Below are 17348 nucleotides of genomic sequence, written 5' to 3' on the forward strand. Positions count from 1 at the left end.
TCTTGCCGACTGCATCGAGCGGGAGGCGAGCAGGCGGCGGCGCAATGAAGGCAGGTCAGGTGGGTTGGTCGGTCCGGCGCAAAAGGAGCAATTTCGGGCTTACCTGTAGCTTTTAATGGGCTTCCCTCCACCAGATGTGCGTTCCCGAAGGGGCAGGCTGATATTTATGAATGCTACTGCTGTTACATAGTATACTTATTGTTCCTCAACTAATTATTGACTAAAAATAGAGTAATGATAGCTTTATGACCCTTGACTAACTGATTTATGTATCACGTACTCATCACTTTGCTCAACCTTGAGTGAAACAATTCTGGCAAAAGGCATCCCAATCTTTTAAAATAAGCATCTGTTGTCTTAATATCCAATCTAGACACGCTAGTGATAGTCCCCTCTAGAACATTTAGGGAGTTTGTATATAAAAAACCTTACTATTATTTCCTGGTGATTTTTTTTAAACATCGGGGTACTAGCTATTAGCCTCATCAGCATGACATTTGCATTTGATGAGCGCTATTAGCTACACGCCGGTATGGACGCGCATTTTGAATGTGCTAACCCATTGGGCGTATGACTAGCACGTCCAACTGCGCATTTAGTGGCACACTGAGCTCAGTGCCCAATATGGCATTGGCCCCTTGGAGAGTTAAATTCTATGCGGCTGTGCAGAGCCTTAACTGCTCGAGAGTTTTCAAGATGGCGGCATTCCAGACACAACAGAAGAAACCACCATTAGCTGCTCTTTCTGGGAATGTCTCAGAGTTTAAAATATACTTGTGCACCAGGTTCAGGCTAGGAGGATCCCAGATTGTCAGCTTGCTCTGATGACTTACTCTGTAGTTTGCAAGCTGCACACTATCTGCTGTCAGACACTGCTGCCTTTTATTGGTCAGAGAACACAGCACTCAGACATATGAACTGGCACATGGAAATCCTCAGAAAATATCTCCAAGTCTTAAAAAAACCATTCCCAATACAAACTGAAAGTATCTTTTCCCTTCTCTTTTTCTATTTTATTTTTAAGCCATAGCCTGTATGTCTTACCTTAGCCAGCTGATAGCAACTGTTCTTTTTCTGCCTTGAAAAAGGTAAAAGGGAGTTTGAATAATAAAAGAGAATGTTACCTTCTCTTGTCAACTGTCTTTTATTGCTCAACCTATCACCACCTTCAAGGGATGGGAGCCAGGATGGAAGTCCTTGAGTTAGTGGGTTTGCTTTGAGTCCTGACAAGAGGTGGTGAGTTTTCCAAATGTCAGCAGCACGCTTTGCTGCAAGGCTTATCAATTGCAGGAACTTGGCCTCCACAAGCATTTCAGCTCAGAGAGTAAGCAGACGATCCCTTTTTTTGAAAAGGGCCTGGCTCATACTACACAGGTAGTGCTCTCCCAGAGAAAACAAACCCCATCATACGGGTAAATGAGCTGCTTTGCTGTCCTGGCTCGCATCACTTCAGAGAACAAGCCACAGGAGCTTGGCCCATTAAGATAAATTTCACTCAAAAATAGTTTAAGGGCTATATCACAACCATGAAATAGCCATAAAAATTCTCTTCAATTAAAAAATTAAAATCGAGGCTTGTCCACAAGCATCTAGCAGATAACACTGGCTGTATCTGGTTCCATGCATGACATACATTCAGGATATGTCATCAAAAAAGAAAAAAAAACAACAACTCTGGCTCCAATTGCTGGATGAGGAGACTAAACCCACATTGTCTCGACTGGTGGAGCAGAAGGACAAGGAATTTTGTTTTTAAGAATAGCTTCTATCATTTTCCTAGCACCAATGTAAGGCTAGTTTCCCAGATCGCCCTGGAGCCCTTTTTAAAAATGAGTATTACATTGGCCATCCTCCAGGCTTTAGGCTACTGTGGCTATTTTACATGAGAGCTTACAGTTTAGTAGTAACAAGTTAGCAATTTCATGTTTGAGTTCTTTAAAAATTCTAGGATGAATAGTATCCAGTCCTGGTGATTTGTTACTCTTTGGTTTATCAGTTTTATCTATTACAATCTTCCTGTTTCATAGTATTTGCTTTAATTGCTCACAATCATCAGCATCAAAGAACATTTCTGGTGTGGGTAGGTCAAAACATCCTCCTCAGTAAAGCAAATAATTTAGTTTTTCTGCTATTTCCTCTTGTCCCTAAGCACCCCTTTTACTCATTGGTCATCCAGGAGGTCCAACTGAGTTGTCACAGGTTTTTTGCTTCAAATGTACTCCTCTGGCAAGCTTATTTTCAAAATTATTTCTTGTCCTGCCTTATTACATCTAACTTGCCATAGCGTGTGCTGTTCCCTGTTTCCCTCATTTGTGTGCGCTTCACATTTGTTGAAAGATGTCCTTTTGATTTTGCCTCTATCACCTCGCCATTAAACCATGCTGACAGTCTTTTGGTCTTTCTTCATCCTTTTTAAATGCATGTAATACATTTTCGGGTGAATTTTGAAAAGGCCCGTGTGAGTAAACTTCAGGGGTTATGCACGTGGCCGGGCCTTGCTCGCGCATTTTCAAAAGGGCCCGGCCACCCGCATAACCCCCGATACGTGCAGAAGTGCTGGGCCAGCTGATAGGGGTGGGGTGGGTCGGGACAGCGCGTGCCGGCAGCCGCGCGGAGTTTACTTCTGCTCCAGAGGAGCGGTAAGTATAAAAACAAAAAAAAAGTAGGGATAGGTAGGGTAGGTTTAGGAGTCGGGAAGAAGAGGGGAAAAGGGAAGGATGGATAGGGTTAGAGAACTGGGAAAAAGGCCGTTTGTGTCACTGTGCATAATTGAAAAAAACCGTCCCCCTCCGCGTGCGTGCGAATGGAGCACCCGCCCGCATGTTATAAAATCGGCACGTCCACGTGTGCACGTCGGGAACCGCGCGCCTCTTAAAATCAACCCCTTTGTCTGGGCTTCAGCTATAAAAATTTTAAAAATGCCAATGCCTCATGCAAACTTTCAGCCTTGCAACTACTCCTTTTTAGCGCATAAGAAACAGGTATATGCCATCAATCAATTCTTCATGATAAGTTGCATATAGAGATCGTCCAGGTTCTTTGGAACCTCCCCCTAAGAAACAATTACTTTAAATAAGGTACAACAGAATTTTTTTTTAATATATGCAGACAGAAATCAAATAAGTAATCCTGAAAACTGTAAAGCATTACCTCTACCACTTTACGCTCAACCTCAGCTCCATCCACATAATAGACGTCCGTAATTACTCGAGTGACCACAGTGCGCACCTCACGAACTGTCCGCACATGGCGGTGCAGAAGACGCCCTGGAGGGGGCTGCCGCAGGTCAAACTCCTCCTCCCCCTGAGGTAAAAAAAAAAAAAAAAAAGAAAAGAAAAGAAAAAGAAGAATGTCAATAAAAACAAATCCATTCAAAAAGCACACCTCATAGTAAGCTCTGTTTCCCAGTGTCTGGCAATCATTAACTTGGAAACACAGATGCCAGATGAGGATTATGTGATTCACCCAATTTGCCCATTTGTACCCACCTACAGTGCTGTGAAAGCTATCAGCTGTAATAGTTGTATGACTTAATGATATGAGATGGTCTTTTTCCCCTCCCTCATGTACGTATATGGAGGGAGATGTGCACGCACACATGCCTGCAGGAGCTGTGCATACAAATGTCCTTCAAAATCGTTCGCCTGGCTTAGACCAGGCCTCAGCTCTCAGCATGGGATGCTTGTCTGTTGCAGTCAGAGAAAACTGGTAGACTGAGGTCGGCACAAGAGCCTGTAAGGGATGGTATCAGTGAACCTGTGCTATCTCCATCTGCTGGTAGGGGGAGTATTACTCCATGTGTCTGATCTGGTTTGGCAAGGATCAAGAGGAAATACATTTTATTTTCTCTCCTCCTCAAATGAGAACTATCACTAGTCACGTTAGTACTCCATCTATGCTAGAATATCAAATCAGATTGTGCAGAACTTGGAGTAATCTTTCAGCTCAACAAGGGACAATAGATGGGGTTTATAACAAGTTGCTGTTTCTGTGGTTGCTTTTAATTAACCATTAACTATTTCAGATATTTTTGTCTTTATTTAGAAATCAAGCACTGGTACTGCATAAACAGGCAGACTAGATAGATGCAGTCTTTATCTGCTGTCATATTATTATGTTCCTATGTCTATAAAACAAAGCCAATAATAGCTTATCCAGTTTCTGATACTATGTTTATTAGCCTAGGATGATTGTTATGCAAGTGTTCATGTTGTCTGCCTTTGCTGCTGACTCATGGATCTTTGTCAGTCAGATATGGGACTACAATGCTATTTGGATTCAAGTAGAATGCTACTGAAATACAGGGATAGATGAGCACAGTTCATGGGCAGGGACAAGTGACCAGAGCGCAAAGCTGGTAACTAGCAAGTAAAAATGTCTCAAGCATGTGCTTCAATAAACAAAAATTGCAAACTTCAATCTACATCCTTCATCTGTACTTTGCAGTTAGTATCCAAACCTCAGCTCATCACTGTCAATATAATTTGCACATTTCACCCACTGAGAAAGTTCCAACAAACTTTGGGATATTACTAAGGAGCTAAGGAGAAATGATGACTTATTTGCTAATTCCCTTTCCTTTACTTCTGCTTCACCAGTCAGGAACCTATGGATTTAGTCCTTTATCCTGCAGTTTGAAGGCAGAGATCTAAATTTTTTTTTTTTTAATGACATCACTGGTATTTATGTCATAAACAGAACTAGAATATAGTCAAGTGTACTTCTGTGAAAGCTAGATTAAAACTTTAACTTTCTTTTTAACTATTTAATCTAAATAAACATCTTGTCTTAAATACTTCAACTAATTCCAATCCATACAAATTTTATTTTTTTTTGCTCTTACCCTGAAAATATCTGGTTAACACTTATAAACCAAACACCATTTAGAAAGATAACACAATATTTATCCATCTAAATGGCTTACCCGGGTATATTGAGCACTTACCCGGCTAGAATTTAGCTGGATTAAGTCAGGGGGGGTTTCCGGGGGCGGGCAGGAGATGCTCCGGGGAGGAGCGGAGTTAACCAGCTAATTCCGATATTTGGAGTTAGCCAGTTAACTTATTATGCAGCTAACTCTGTTCAGGCCAGTTATACATAAACAACTGTGAATTCACCTGTTAACAATGACTGGGACAAACACGTCATAAAAATGTGTAATATGACCTCATTCTGTTCAAGACGCCAACTGCACTCATAATTTGGAATGGCTAATGTCTTGTTTCAGTATGTCATAGGTCACATATAGGAAGTGTAAATTTTTTTTTGTTTTTACTTTTTTTGAAATATGCAAATAAACTTGTCAGAAACAAAAGCCTTGGTTTCTCTTCTGTGGCACCCCGACACTGTGTTAGTCAAACACGGCGCACTGAAATATCGAAACACTAATACAGTGTCGGGCTGCACAGAAGGGAAACCACAGTCTTTGCTTCTGAGATAAGTTTATTTGCATATTTCAAAAAAGTAAAAAAAAATAAAGCTTACACTTCCCATATAGCTTCCTATAGGCTGAACATACAGCCTCTTTAATCCTTCTTGAAATAGTAGCTTTTGAGGCAAATCCTTGGGTGGACCACCAAACAATACAATCTTTCTGACTTATGAAACTCACTAGGCATTTCTAAATATCTTTCAAGACAATGTTTAACATCTAAATATTTTAGAAATTCCTTATCTCCTCTAGAATCTTTTTTTTTTATTATTAAAAACTGGTAGAACAAAATGTTGATTCAGATGAAAATTAGAGACCACCTTTGGAAGAAAAGGTGGTACTGGCCTAAGATTCACTGAATCCTGATTAAAACTTAGAAAAGGTTTTCAGCAAGCTGATGATGGCAACTCAACTCCATCTCGCTGAAGTAACTGATAGCAAACACACAGTTTTTAAAGTTAAATACTTTGTCTTCGCTTCACTTCTAGGCTCAGAAGGTACTAAGGCTAATGCTCACAAAGCCATGTTCAATTTCCATTGCCGTACTGGTGGAGATAGAGATGTTTGTTTTCCCAAGTGGGGTAAAATATGTGAGGCTATAGTCATATCCCTGATTCTTCCTCTGAAACTAGGTATCGCTGCCACCTGCACCTTTAAAGAACTTAAAGCCTAGCTTCTATCTAAACTTTTTTTATAAAAATGATAAAAATATCTCTGCAATCTGAGAACACTATAGAGAGAATGAATTTTGTCTACAATGCCGGCCAAATCCTTATACATGCAAGCGATGTAGATTTCTTTTTTGAATTCAACATTGATCTAATTACCAACAGCAAACAGCCCTTTTTGACTAACTTTGACCTTTCAAGAGCCATGCCTGCCGTAAGTGAGAATTGAGAAGTGTTATCCATTACAATTGGACCTGGCTGTAGAAGGCCCCGACCCCTGGAAGTCTTAAGGGCTGCCTGATTATCAGCCTTTTTAAATCTGCATACCAAGGTCTCCTTGGCCAATCCGGAGCCACCAGCACTACTTGCACTCCTTCCTTTTCTATTTTCCTTATTGTACGACCTATCAGAGGCCACAGGGGAAATATATACATTAGCTTCCTCTTTGGCCAACTCTGCACCAAGGAATCTATTGCCTCACTGCCATATTCCTTGCGACAACTGAAAAATCTTTATCTTTGTATTATTGCTGGTTGCCATCAAATCCATCTGAGGCTCTCCCTACTGTTGCACTAATTGTTGTTTTATTTATTTATTTTATTTATTTCTAATTGTTGTTAAGCCCAATGGCTCAGGACCTAATCTCCAGGATCTAATGTATTTCTGCTTAAGAAATCTGCTTGTGTGTTTTCCTGTCCTGCAATGTGAAGAGTAGATAGCTGTATTAGATTTCTTTCCATCCAAGCAAAAAGCAGATGTACCACATCTGATGTTCCTAGACTCCAAGTTCCGTCCCTGTTTACATACACTACCCCTATGGCATTGTCGCTCAGTTCTCTTACTGCTCTCCCTGTGACTATTGGCTGAAATTATTTGAAAGCCAACCTTATACCCTTGTCTCTAACCTGTTTACGGATCACACACTTTCTCTTTGTGTCTATCCACTTTTCACTTACAGACAACGAGTTCCCCAACCTTTTAGGCCAGCATCTGTTGTTACCAATATTCAATCTGGATATTCTAAGGATACTCCCTTCAGGAGATTTGGCCCACTCAACCACCAATTTAGACTTTTCCTCTCCGAGTGAGACGGAGGTAACAAACTCGTAGAACTGAGGTTGGGGTTTTCATGTTGCCAGCAGAGATGTATGCAAGGGTCTCATGTGAGCTCTGTTCCATAGTACCAAATCTAAATTTGAAGCCATTAACCAGAGGATCTGAAGATAGTCCCAAGCTTTTGGAAACTGCTGGTTTGAAAATGTTTCTACTTGAGTGACTCTTAAGAACATAAGAACTGGGTCCATCAAGCCCAACATCCTGTTTCCAACAGTGACAAATCCAGGCCATAAGAACATGGCAAGTACCCAAAAACTAAGTCTATTCCATGTTCCGTTGATGTTAATAGCAGAGGCTATTTTCTAAGTCAACTTAATCAATAGCAGGTAATGGACTTCTCCTCCAAGAACTTATCCAATCCTTTTTAAAATACCGCGATACTAACTGCACTAACCACATCCTCTGGCAACAAATTCCAGAGTTTAATTGTGCGTTGAGTAAAAAAGAACTTTCTCCGATTAGTTTTAAATGTGCCTCATGCTAACTTCATGGAGTGCTCCCTAGTCTTTCTATTATCCGAAAGAGTAAATAACCGATTCACATTACCCGTTCTAGACCTCTCATGATTTTAAACACCTCTATCATGTCCCCCCTCAACCGTTTCTTCTCCAAGCTGAAAAGTCCTAATCCTTTCCTCATAGGGGAGCTGTTCCATTCCCCTTATTTTGGTAGCTCTTCTCTGTACCTTCTCCATCGCAATTATATCTTTTTTGAGATGCGGTGACCAGAATTGTACACAGTATTCAAGGTGCGGTCTCACCATGGAGCGATACAGAGGCATTATGACATTTTTCCGTTTTATTCACCATTCCCTTTCTAATAATTCCCAACATTCTGTTTGCTTTTTTGACTGCCGCAGCACACTGAACCGACGATTTCAATGTGTTATCCACTATGATGCCTAGATCTCTTTCTTGGGTTGTAGCACCTAATATGGAACCTAACATTGTGTAACTATAGCATGGGTTATTTTTCCCTATATGCATCACCTTGCACTTATTCACATTAAATTTCATCTGCCATTTCGATGCCCAGTTTTCCAGTCTCACAAGGTCTTCCTACAATTTATCACAATCTGCTTGTGATTTAACTACTCTAAACAATTTTGTATCGTCTGCAAATTTGATTATCTCACTCGTTGTATTTCTTTCCAGATCATTTATAAATATATTGAAAAGTAAGGGTCCCAATTCAGATCCCTGAGGCACTCCACTGCCCACTCCCTTCCACTGAGAAAATTGTCCATTTAATCCTACTCTCTGTTTCCTATCTTTTAGCCAGTTTGCAATCCACGAAAGGACATCGCCACCTATCCCATGACTTTTTACTTTTCATAGAAGCCTCTCATGAGGAACTTTGTCAAATGCCTTCTGCAAATCCAAGTATACTACATCTACCGGTTCTCCTTTATCCACATGTTTATTAACTCCTTCAAAAAAGTGAAGCAGATTTGTGAGGCAAGACTTGCCTTGGGTAAAGCCATGCTGACTTTGTTCCATTAAACCATGTCTTTCTATATGTTCTGTGATTTTGATGTTTGGAATACTTTCCACTATTTTTCCTGGCACTGAAGTCAGGCTAACCGGTCTGTAGTTTCCCAGATCGCCCCTGGGGCCCTTTTTAAATATTGGGGTTACATTAGCTATCCTCCAGTCTTCAGGTACAATGGATGATAAATCTCTTTGAAGTTAGTAACCTGTTTGGGTATTGAATTGTGCCCTCCAAATGTTCTATAACTTGTTAAGGCTGTAAATTGATTTTGCAAAATTGATGATCCAAACTAGCCTTTGAAAAACTAGCCTTTGAAAAACTGTTATGCCACAATTTGCGATTGTTAATCCCTCTGCATATGATTTGCTTTTAATCAGCCAATCATCTAAATAAGGATGGACCAAAATCCCTTCTTAAATAGGCTGCCACTACTGTTCTTGGTGCTGTTTTTAGTCCAAGAGGCAGGACTTTGAATTGATATTTTCCAATTATACAAATATGAGGATAGGCTGTTATACCATATAGGGATATGAAAATAGGCCTCATTTAGATCTAGAGCAGGTACTTGCCTTTTCTCACCAAACAGACCATTGATCGGAGAGTTTCCATATGGTAATGAGGCACTAATAAACTCCTGTTCAGACCTTTTAGATCCAAAATTGACCTCAACGGGCCACTCTTTTTTGGAATGACAAAGTATATTGAGTGCCTTGCTGCTCCTCTCCGGATAGCACTGGACAAATAGCCTGTAACATTATCAACTTGGTCAGAGTTGAATGAACTGTAGCCAATTTTTTTGGTAATGCTGGGAGAGACTATGAAACATCTCTTTCCGAGTCTTGTCAACTCTAGTGCATAGCCATTTTTTATGTTGTCCAAGACCCAATGGTCTGAAGTGATGTGGATCCACTCTTTGAAATACTTCTGAAGTCTGCCTCCTATAGGCGTTGTCAAAGAGCTGATCCACAAGGCTTGACTGTGATGACTGTGCAGAACATGCAGAGCTTGAAATATCTGTTTGCGGTCTTCTTGCCCCATGAAAGGGCTGCATTTTTTCTTTTCCTCACAGTCTGCACAATAAGATGGTAACTTTCATTCTGGCATGCGGGCACACATGTGCACGTGTTTGCAGCGTGTGCACACGGACACGTCCATTTTATAACATACGTGTTTATATGCAGGCATGTTACAAAATCTGTAGGACGTGTGTACATGTGCATCCAATTTTATATGAATGTGTGCAAATGCCACATCTATTGCATTAGTGGGGAAATTTTGTAAGATACGTGCGCCAATGCCAATACTCATTTCCCCAGTTCATTCCCAGTTCAAGGATAGGACTTCCTTACCCCCACTCGCACCTAATTAGCCTCTCTTGTACCCTACCTGCCTGACCCTTAAAACCCTGCTGAGTAGCCTAGTTTTTTTTCCTACTTACACCTCCTCCATAGTAGAAGTAAAGTTACGTGGTAGGGGACCCCAGCGTATGCTTGTGCGTTTAAGTACGTAGGCGCACATTTTTATTTATGGATCCAAACCGACCATGTCCTGCCCAGATCCCGCCCACACCCTGCCCATTTTTTTGCCTTTTGGACTTGTGTACATACTAGGAGATACGCACGTACTCAGTTGCTTTTTAAAATCCATGTGGCATGCGCTGGCCAGAGACATGTGCGTATCCCCCAGTTTTGGCGGATGTAGGCCTTTTAAAATCTATCCGTAAACTGCTTTCCTGGCCTATAGTTTCTAGACTCCCTATATTGACTACACCCTCTGAATGATTGGTAACCTAGCCTGTACCTATCCTCTGATAGGTAGTATTTGTGGTTTTGATTATTCTAAATTCTTTACAAACCTTTCCAGTTCTTCAAATAGATGTCTATCTTTGAAAGATAACTTGCACAAAGAGGTCTTAAACCATGAGTCCGCCACTCACTGGCAAAGCCAGAGTGTGCCAATGATTTTGCTGTAATTCTTATTATATCATATAGACTATCTGATAAATAAGCTGTTGCAGATTCCAAATTTGCAATCTGTTCTCCCTCAGGGAGCTGTGAATCCAGCACAATAAAGCTCTCGCCACACAGCTACTGCAAATAACTATCTGTAATAAAAAGGAATTTTTAGTAAACATATGCTTTAAACTTAACTCAAACTTCCTATCCTGAGGCTCCTTTAATGCCACACCCACTTCCACAGGGATAGTAGTTCTTCTAGTGAAAGCCATCACCGTAACATCCACTTTAGGCAGTTGAAACATAAGCTCTTGAGACTCTATAGGCACTGGGTAAAAGCTATAAGCTCTCAAGCATCTGAAACCTGATTCCAGAGTTTCCCATTCAGAAAACATCATTGATTCAATCTCCGGGTGCAAAGGAAATAAAGTAGTCTTTCTGCACATACCCTTCAAAACTGGATCCCAGTCTGGGGAGTCTTCAACAGCCTAAAGGTTCTAGAAACTTGGGAAATCAGAGCAGACATCTCTTCTTGAAAGAATCTAATTTGCACTTCTTCCTCCCCACTTGAATATATTTCCCCTTCTTCAAGGGAATCATGACTACTTCCTGCGTAATCAAAATCATTTTCTAGTACTGGTGACTGCCTTCGCTCAGGAAGGCAGAAGTCTGGGTCCTCAGCTGATGACTTCGCTCTCTTTTGAGGTCTATGTTGATCTGCAAGGGGTGACACAGACTGTGAATATAAATCCTCACCATGTCCCTGATTCTGCAATATTTGGAATGCCTGCAGAAATTTGAAAAATTCAGGTGAGTATTCCATAGCCGATGTGCCTGCTTCTTCAGAATAAGTGCCTTCTTGAGGATTCTTCTCCAGGATCAGTTTTGGAGGCTCCTGATAATACATTATACCTTCCTACACGAAGCTTGCTGCAGACTGTGGCATTTTCAAAATGGCCACCACATCATTCTCAACTGCCAAACTGACCGGGATAATGGCCTCTACGATGCTTGACACCGGCTTCGACTGAAATTTTGAGGAGGCTTCAGGCTCAGGTATAAGTTTCTTTGCCATTTGCACTGATTTAGAGGTTTCCCCTTTATCCGCAGCCCCGCCGCAAACTACACATAGAGACCCATCAGCTGTATAGCGTTTCCCTCCGCAGGCAGAGCAACAATGTTCTCTCTCAGCCATGGTAAGCAAAACAAATTCATCAAACCAAACAGGCTGCCCTGAACAAACTTAACACACTGCCTTACCTGCTTTGAATACAAAATGCTGCCCTTAAGAAAGAGGACCTTTATCTAAAAACTGCCAGTTTAGTCAGCTCTACCAGATACCTCCTTAACTGAGATGCAGATTCTGCTTGTAACGGCTCGCATCTCTGCAGGTTTAAAAATGCAGGAGCTTGGCCAAAGAAAACTAGCACTGATTATACCAGCCTAAATTAACAAATAAGGTTGTGCCTTTGTGAAAATCCTGTCTATCCAAGACCTAGAGACAGAACATCAACTATACTAGTTCTATTGTCATACATACCAGTGTTGTCATAAAAAAAAAAAATTAGAACTGTCTCCAACTGCTGTAAGAGGGACTAAATCCATAGGTTCCTGACTGGAGGAGTCAAAGTAAAAAAAACAAAAAACAGGACTACTGCTTTTTTGATAGTTAAGATAGATATCAATATTGGAAGCCAGACTTCTTATCTCAGAGGCAGCAGTTAGGCTTGTTAACTCACCCAGATCAACTCTGGTTTTACCCCTATCCATTCATGGAGATGTAGTTCCAGTTTCCTTAACCATTGAAAACTACATCTTCATGCATTTAGCAGGGCAAAACCAGGACACTTTCAACCTCTTTGGCTTGACCAGGCAAGTTTCCATAGCTTTCTGCCGCAAAGTACACTAGATGAAAGGGGGAAAGGGAGAGAGAGTGTAGAGGCGAGGGAGAGAGAGAGCACAGCTTCCCTGAAGTCCAAAGCCAATATAAGACATCTAAATTTGAGAATTAACAAAACGTTATATGCTTATTTGTATGCCAGTATCTACTATGCTATTACATTAAAACTCATTTAGTTTGGTCATGTCGATACGAAAGCCTGGCAGTAAACAGACATTTGCAAGAAAAAACCACATGTGAACATTGACCATCCCTGGATTTCTACTTTAAATATGCAAATAAGTAATGCAAAAGCGGACTTAGAAAAAGTAGACTAAATGACAAAGACCTTTAAATGTTTGTTAAAGGCATTTTAAGAGGCCTTTGGTTGAACCTGCACAATCTAAAAGGCAGAAGTGACTTATTGCTCTTGCATTGTTGGACAATAATGTAGCTGGCAGATGTTCTATTCTTTTGCTTTGTGTTCTTTAGTATTTTATAATATGATGTATTATCTGTACATCACTTAGTGTCTTGGCTTAAGCGATTAACAAATTTTAATAAACAGTTGGATGTTTCTTGCTGTAGTAAAGAGATAAAAGCAAAACGATTTTAGGAATTGTGTTTGCATTTTCCTATTATGTATTTATATTGCACCACAGCAAAATTAAAACAAAAAAAAAAATTGTTGACTGGGAAATCCGGATTACATCAATTGCAATACTTGGGATGGGACTGGGGGGGGGAGGGGGCAAGTCCTGAACTCATTTCCCAGAGACTGAATCACAGCCCAGAGCTCTTAACCACTAAACCAGATCACCTGTAATAGCTAAGACTTCTCTCTTTCCCATTCCAAGGTCTTTTGGGGTTCAGCAAATTTTCACTCTTTCATAGTTCTTTCTTTAAAAAACAAATCTATAGATCCAACTATAAAACTAAGAGATCAATTTCAATAAAAATATCTGAAAATCACACTGTACTCTTCATCCTAGCATTCTTTATTCAATACTTGTTGGAGAAAAGAAACCTGCCAGGTGAGGTTAAAAATGTTTAATGTAATAGCACAGTGATCCTGCTGCTCTGTATTTCTAATTATGAGCCCGCAAACACAGCGCGTCCTTGTTCCCATCTCCTAACATCCCTTTATTCATTACACATGAAATCTTAACCTTTGCTAAAAAATCAAAATGTTATGCATGACAAAGGAAGATGATAAATCAAAAAGAACAAAAGTAAAAAGAAATAAGAATTTTATCACTTATCACTTTATGGAAAAAAAAAAAAAAAAGAAAAGAAAAATGACATTATGTAATAAACCTTCCCACCCAAATATGTTTTAGTGTTGCTGCTATAAAGCCCTTGAGTATAGTGGACAGGCTCTCACATGCACTCCTGGCGGCTCAGATAGAAAGTGCCAGAGCCCTGCCCCATATGATCTCTCTCTCTCTCACTCACTCAAGCTCACCCTCTCTCACCTGGCTGTGTATAGAGTCCGTATCATCTCCCTGGACATTAACATGTTTCTGCCCACTCTCCATTCTCCCAGGCTCCCCCTCAGTTTGGATATTGGCATCCTGTCTCCCACATTCTTGTCTGGCCATGCTGGTGCCCACCTCCACCCGGCTGTCTGCTCCCTTCTCCGTCTGAGTTGCTGCGGACACTCCTGGCAGTGCGGAGATCAAGCTCTTCACAGTTTGGACTTCTTTATCATTTCTTTCCAGCTGCATCTCCCAGCATGTAGCCACCTGCTCACTCTTTACATCCTCTTGTCTGTCTTTACTCTCCACATGCCCCTGTGTATCTTCCACCTCCATGGCTTCTTCCTCTTCTCCAGAACAAGGCTGCTCCTGGGATTTTTCTGGTGTTGGCTGGGTACTCATAACCTGCCCACGAGAAACCTTCTTCAAGCGCTGCTGGAGTTGCCAACCCCTCTGATCTTCGCCCAGATCCTCCTCTGTGCCTGGGAAACGGAACAGCTCCCCCCTGCCAATCAATTACATATACACATGAGGCTCAGAGGAACAACAAAAAAAAAAAAAAAAGATTTATTAACCTTCCAGCAGAAACGCAAACAAAAGAGAGGTGGTTCGATGTCAAGAGAGAAAGCTTTTATTGGTCATATGACAGATTACCTGACTCGGGCTGAGTAATCTGGGTAATCTGTCATATGACCAATAAAAGCTCTCTCTCTTGACATCGATCCACCTCTCTTTTGTTTGTGTTTCTGCTGCATTGGATCAGCTTCTGTGCTGTTTTTAACATTCCCGCATACAGTATTCCAGAATATGCATCAGTGTCCTATAAAGCACTAATAAGCAAAGAATGAAAACATTAACTTTGGCCAAACCCTGGTAAGACAAGTGGTCCTCCAAAAGCCCACTCACTTCAGTAGTGTCAATAAGTGATCTCTTCATGGAGTGATATGCACCATCATTCCAATACTGCTATCCCAGCCCTGGCAGATTCAGAGCTCTATACATGTTCATAGCAATACCCATCCCACACAAATGCCTTCCAGAGTCTGATTTCCGAAGCAGAGAAAAATGATTTCAGAAACTCAGAGATACAAGGCATTTACTTCTATAGACTGGATTCCTCCTCCCCAAAACCTTTCCACTTCATCTAAGCAGTCAAAAGTGTCTTCTCCACTTCCTGCTGCAGTGTTTTTCTGATGGCTGTGACTGATGCACAAGTCTGCAGAGCTCACAATGCAGAGTTGCTTACCTGTAACAGGTGTTCTCACAGGACAGCAGGATGTTAGTCCTCACATATGGATGACATCATATGGGTGTCCCAATCATGGAACACTTTTCTCAAAGTTTCTAGAACTCTGACTGGCACCTACTGGGCATGCCCAGCACAGCACCAACCCTGCAGCCAGCAGGGGTCCCCCTTCAGTCTCGTCTTATAGTAAAAAGTACATGCGAAAAATAAAATAAGAAAACGTAAACAAACCCAACTCTGCGGGGTGGTGGGCGGGTTTAATGAAGACTAACATCCTGCTGTCCTGTGAGAACACCTGTTACAGGTAAGCAACTCTGCTTTCTCACAGGACAAGCAGGATCGTAGTCCTCACATATGGGTGAGTACCGAGCTGAGGATGCCCGAGTAATGCACCAAATGTACCCAAAGACGTGCAACAGGCACAAGAACTGGGGTGGAATTTGGTAAAGGGCATCCTGAACCCTACCGGGTTGGCAGAAGGAAGTTGGTAGCTCACTTCACAAATAAGTTGTATAGCACAGACTGGCCGAAGATGGAATCTTGTCTGCCAGTCTTGTCTAAACAATAATGTGCTGCGAAGGTGTGGCGAGAACTCCAGGTAGCAGCCTTACAGATGTCAGCAAGCGGCACCAAGCGTAGGTGCACTACTGATGTTGCCATGGCCCTGACAGAGTGTGCTTTAACACGGTCTTGAAGCGGAATGCCTGCCTGTTGGTAACAAAAGGAAATACAGTCCACTAACCAGGAGGAGAGAGTCTGCTTACCCACAGGTTTGCCCAATTTGATGGGATCGAAGGAAACAAACAATTGAGTGCATTTCCTGTGGGCAGCTGTATGGTCTAGATAAAATGCTAGAGCGCGTTTACACTCAAGGGAATGCAAAGCCCGTTCTCCTGGGTTTGAGTGGGGCCTGGGAAAGAAGGTAGGTAGTATAATGGATTGATATGAAACTCTGATACTACCTTAGGCAAAAACCTAGGGTGAGTGCGGAGTACTACCCTATCAGGCAGAAGTTTAGTGAAAGGCGGGTAGGTGACTAAGGCCTGTAACTCACCAACTCTGCAAGCAGATATGATCGCCAAAAGAAAAATCACCTTCCAGGTGAGATGGCGGAGATCACAGGATTGGAGAGGCTCAAACGGCGGTTTCATGAGCTGCCCCAAAACCAAGTTGAGGCCCCAGGAAGGGGCCAGAGGGTGCAGTGGAGGTTTAAGGTGGAGCAAGCGCTTCAAAAATCGTATTACAAGGAGCTGTACTGAAATAGTTACATCCCTGATACCTTTATGGACATGTACTCTTATAAAAGAAGTTTTGAGGCCTGACTCTGACAGGTGCCAGAGATAGTCCAGAAACTTCGGTGTGGGACAAGTGAAGGGATCGATGGACATGGAAGTACACCATACCGTAAACCTGTTCCATTTGTAACGATAAGACTGCCTTGTGGAAGGTTTTCATGAAGCTACTAGGACACGGGAAACCGGCTCTGAAAGGTTAAGAGGTTGAAGTATTAACCTTTCAATATCCAGGCAGTCAGGGAGAGGGCCTGGAGGTTGGGGTGACGAAGGCAGCCATTGTTCTGAGTGATCAGAAGCGGTTCCTTCCCCAGAGAAATGTGCCAGGGTACTGTTAGGTCGTGGAGAATTGGAAACCAGACCTGGCGTGGCCAATGAGGGGCTATGAGAATCATTAGTCCCTTGTCCCTTCGCAACTTCATTAGAGTCTTTGAAATGAGTGAAAGTGGAGGGTACGCATAAAGGAGAGCGCTGGCCCACGAGAGGGAGAAAGCATCTCTTGGCTGAAAGTGTTGGCTATGAGTGAGAGAGCAGAAGTTCCCTACTTTGCGGTTGTGAATTGACGCAAAGAAGTCTATGTGAGGGTAACCCCAACGTTGGAATATTGAGTCCGCTAAAGTGGGGTTGAGGGACCACTCGTGCGGTTGAAAAGTATGACTCAGCTTGTCTGCCAACACATTGTCCACTCCCAGCAAGTAGGTGGCCCTGAGGTACATCGAATGGGAAAGGGCTTCCTCCCATATCTGTGCAGCTTCCTGACACAGGAGGTAGGAGCCCGTTCCCCCTTGCTTG

The 17348-nt window shown here is 41.9% G+C and overlaps 1 protein-coding gene across 8 annotated transcripts in view; it reads right to left on the bottom strand.

Moving 5' to 3' along the window:
* The window catches only part of TP53BP1 (tumor protein p53 binding protein 1), a 176121-nt gene that overhangs the window by 37228 nt on the left and 121545 nt on the right, over positions 1–17348 (bottom strand). For 7 of the 8 annotated variants that reach the window (XM_029574967.1, XM_029574966.1, XM_029574969.1 and 4 more), the window contains 2 exons: positions 14016–14523; positions 3151–3303 (listed from right to left, as the gene is read on the bottom strand). In XM_029574967.1, the coding sequence (XP_029430827.1) occupies positions 3151–3303; positions 14016–14523 (661 nt within the window). The remainder of the gene's footprint in view (positions 1–3150; positions 3304–14015; positions 14524–17348) is intronic. The other variant, XM_029574971.1, reaches the window with a different exon arrangement.

The sequence above is a fragment of the Rhinatrema bivittatum genome, chromosome 13 (assembly GCF_901001135.1).
Source record: "Rhinatrema bivittatum chromosome 13, aRhiBiv1.1, whole genome shotgun sequence".
Lineage (NCBI taxonomy): Eukaryota > Metazoa > Chordata > Amphibia > Gymnophiona > Rhinatrematidae > Rhinatrema > Rhinatrema bivittatum.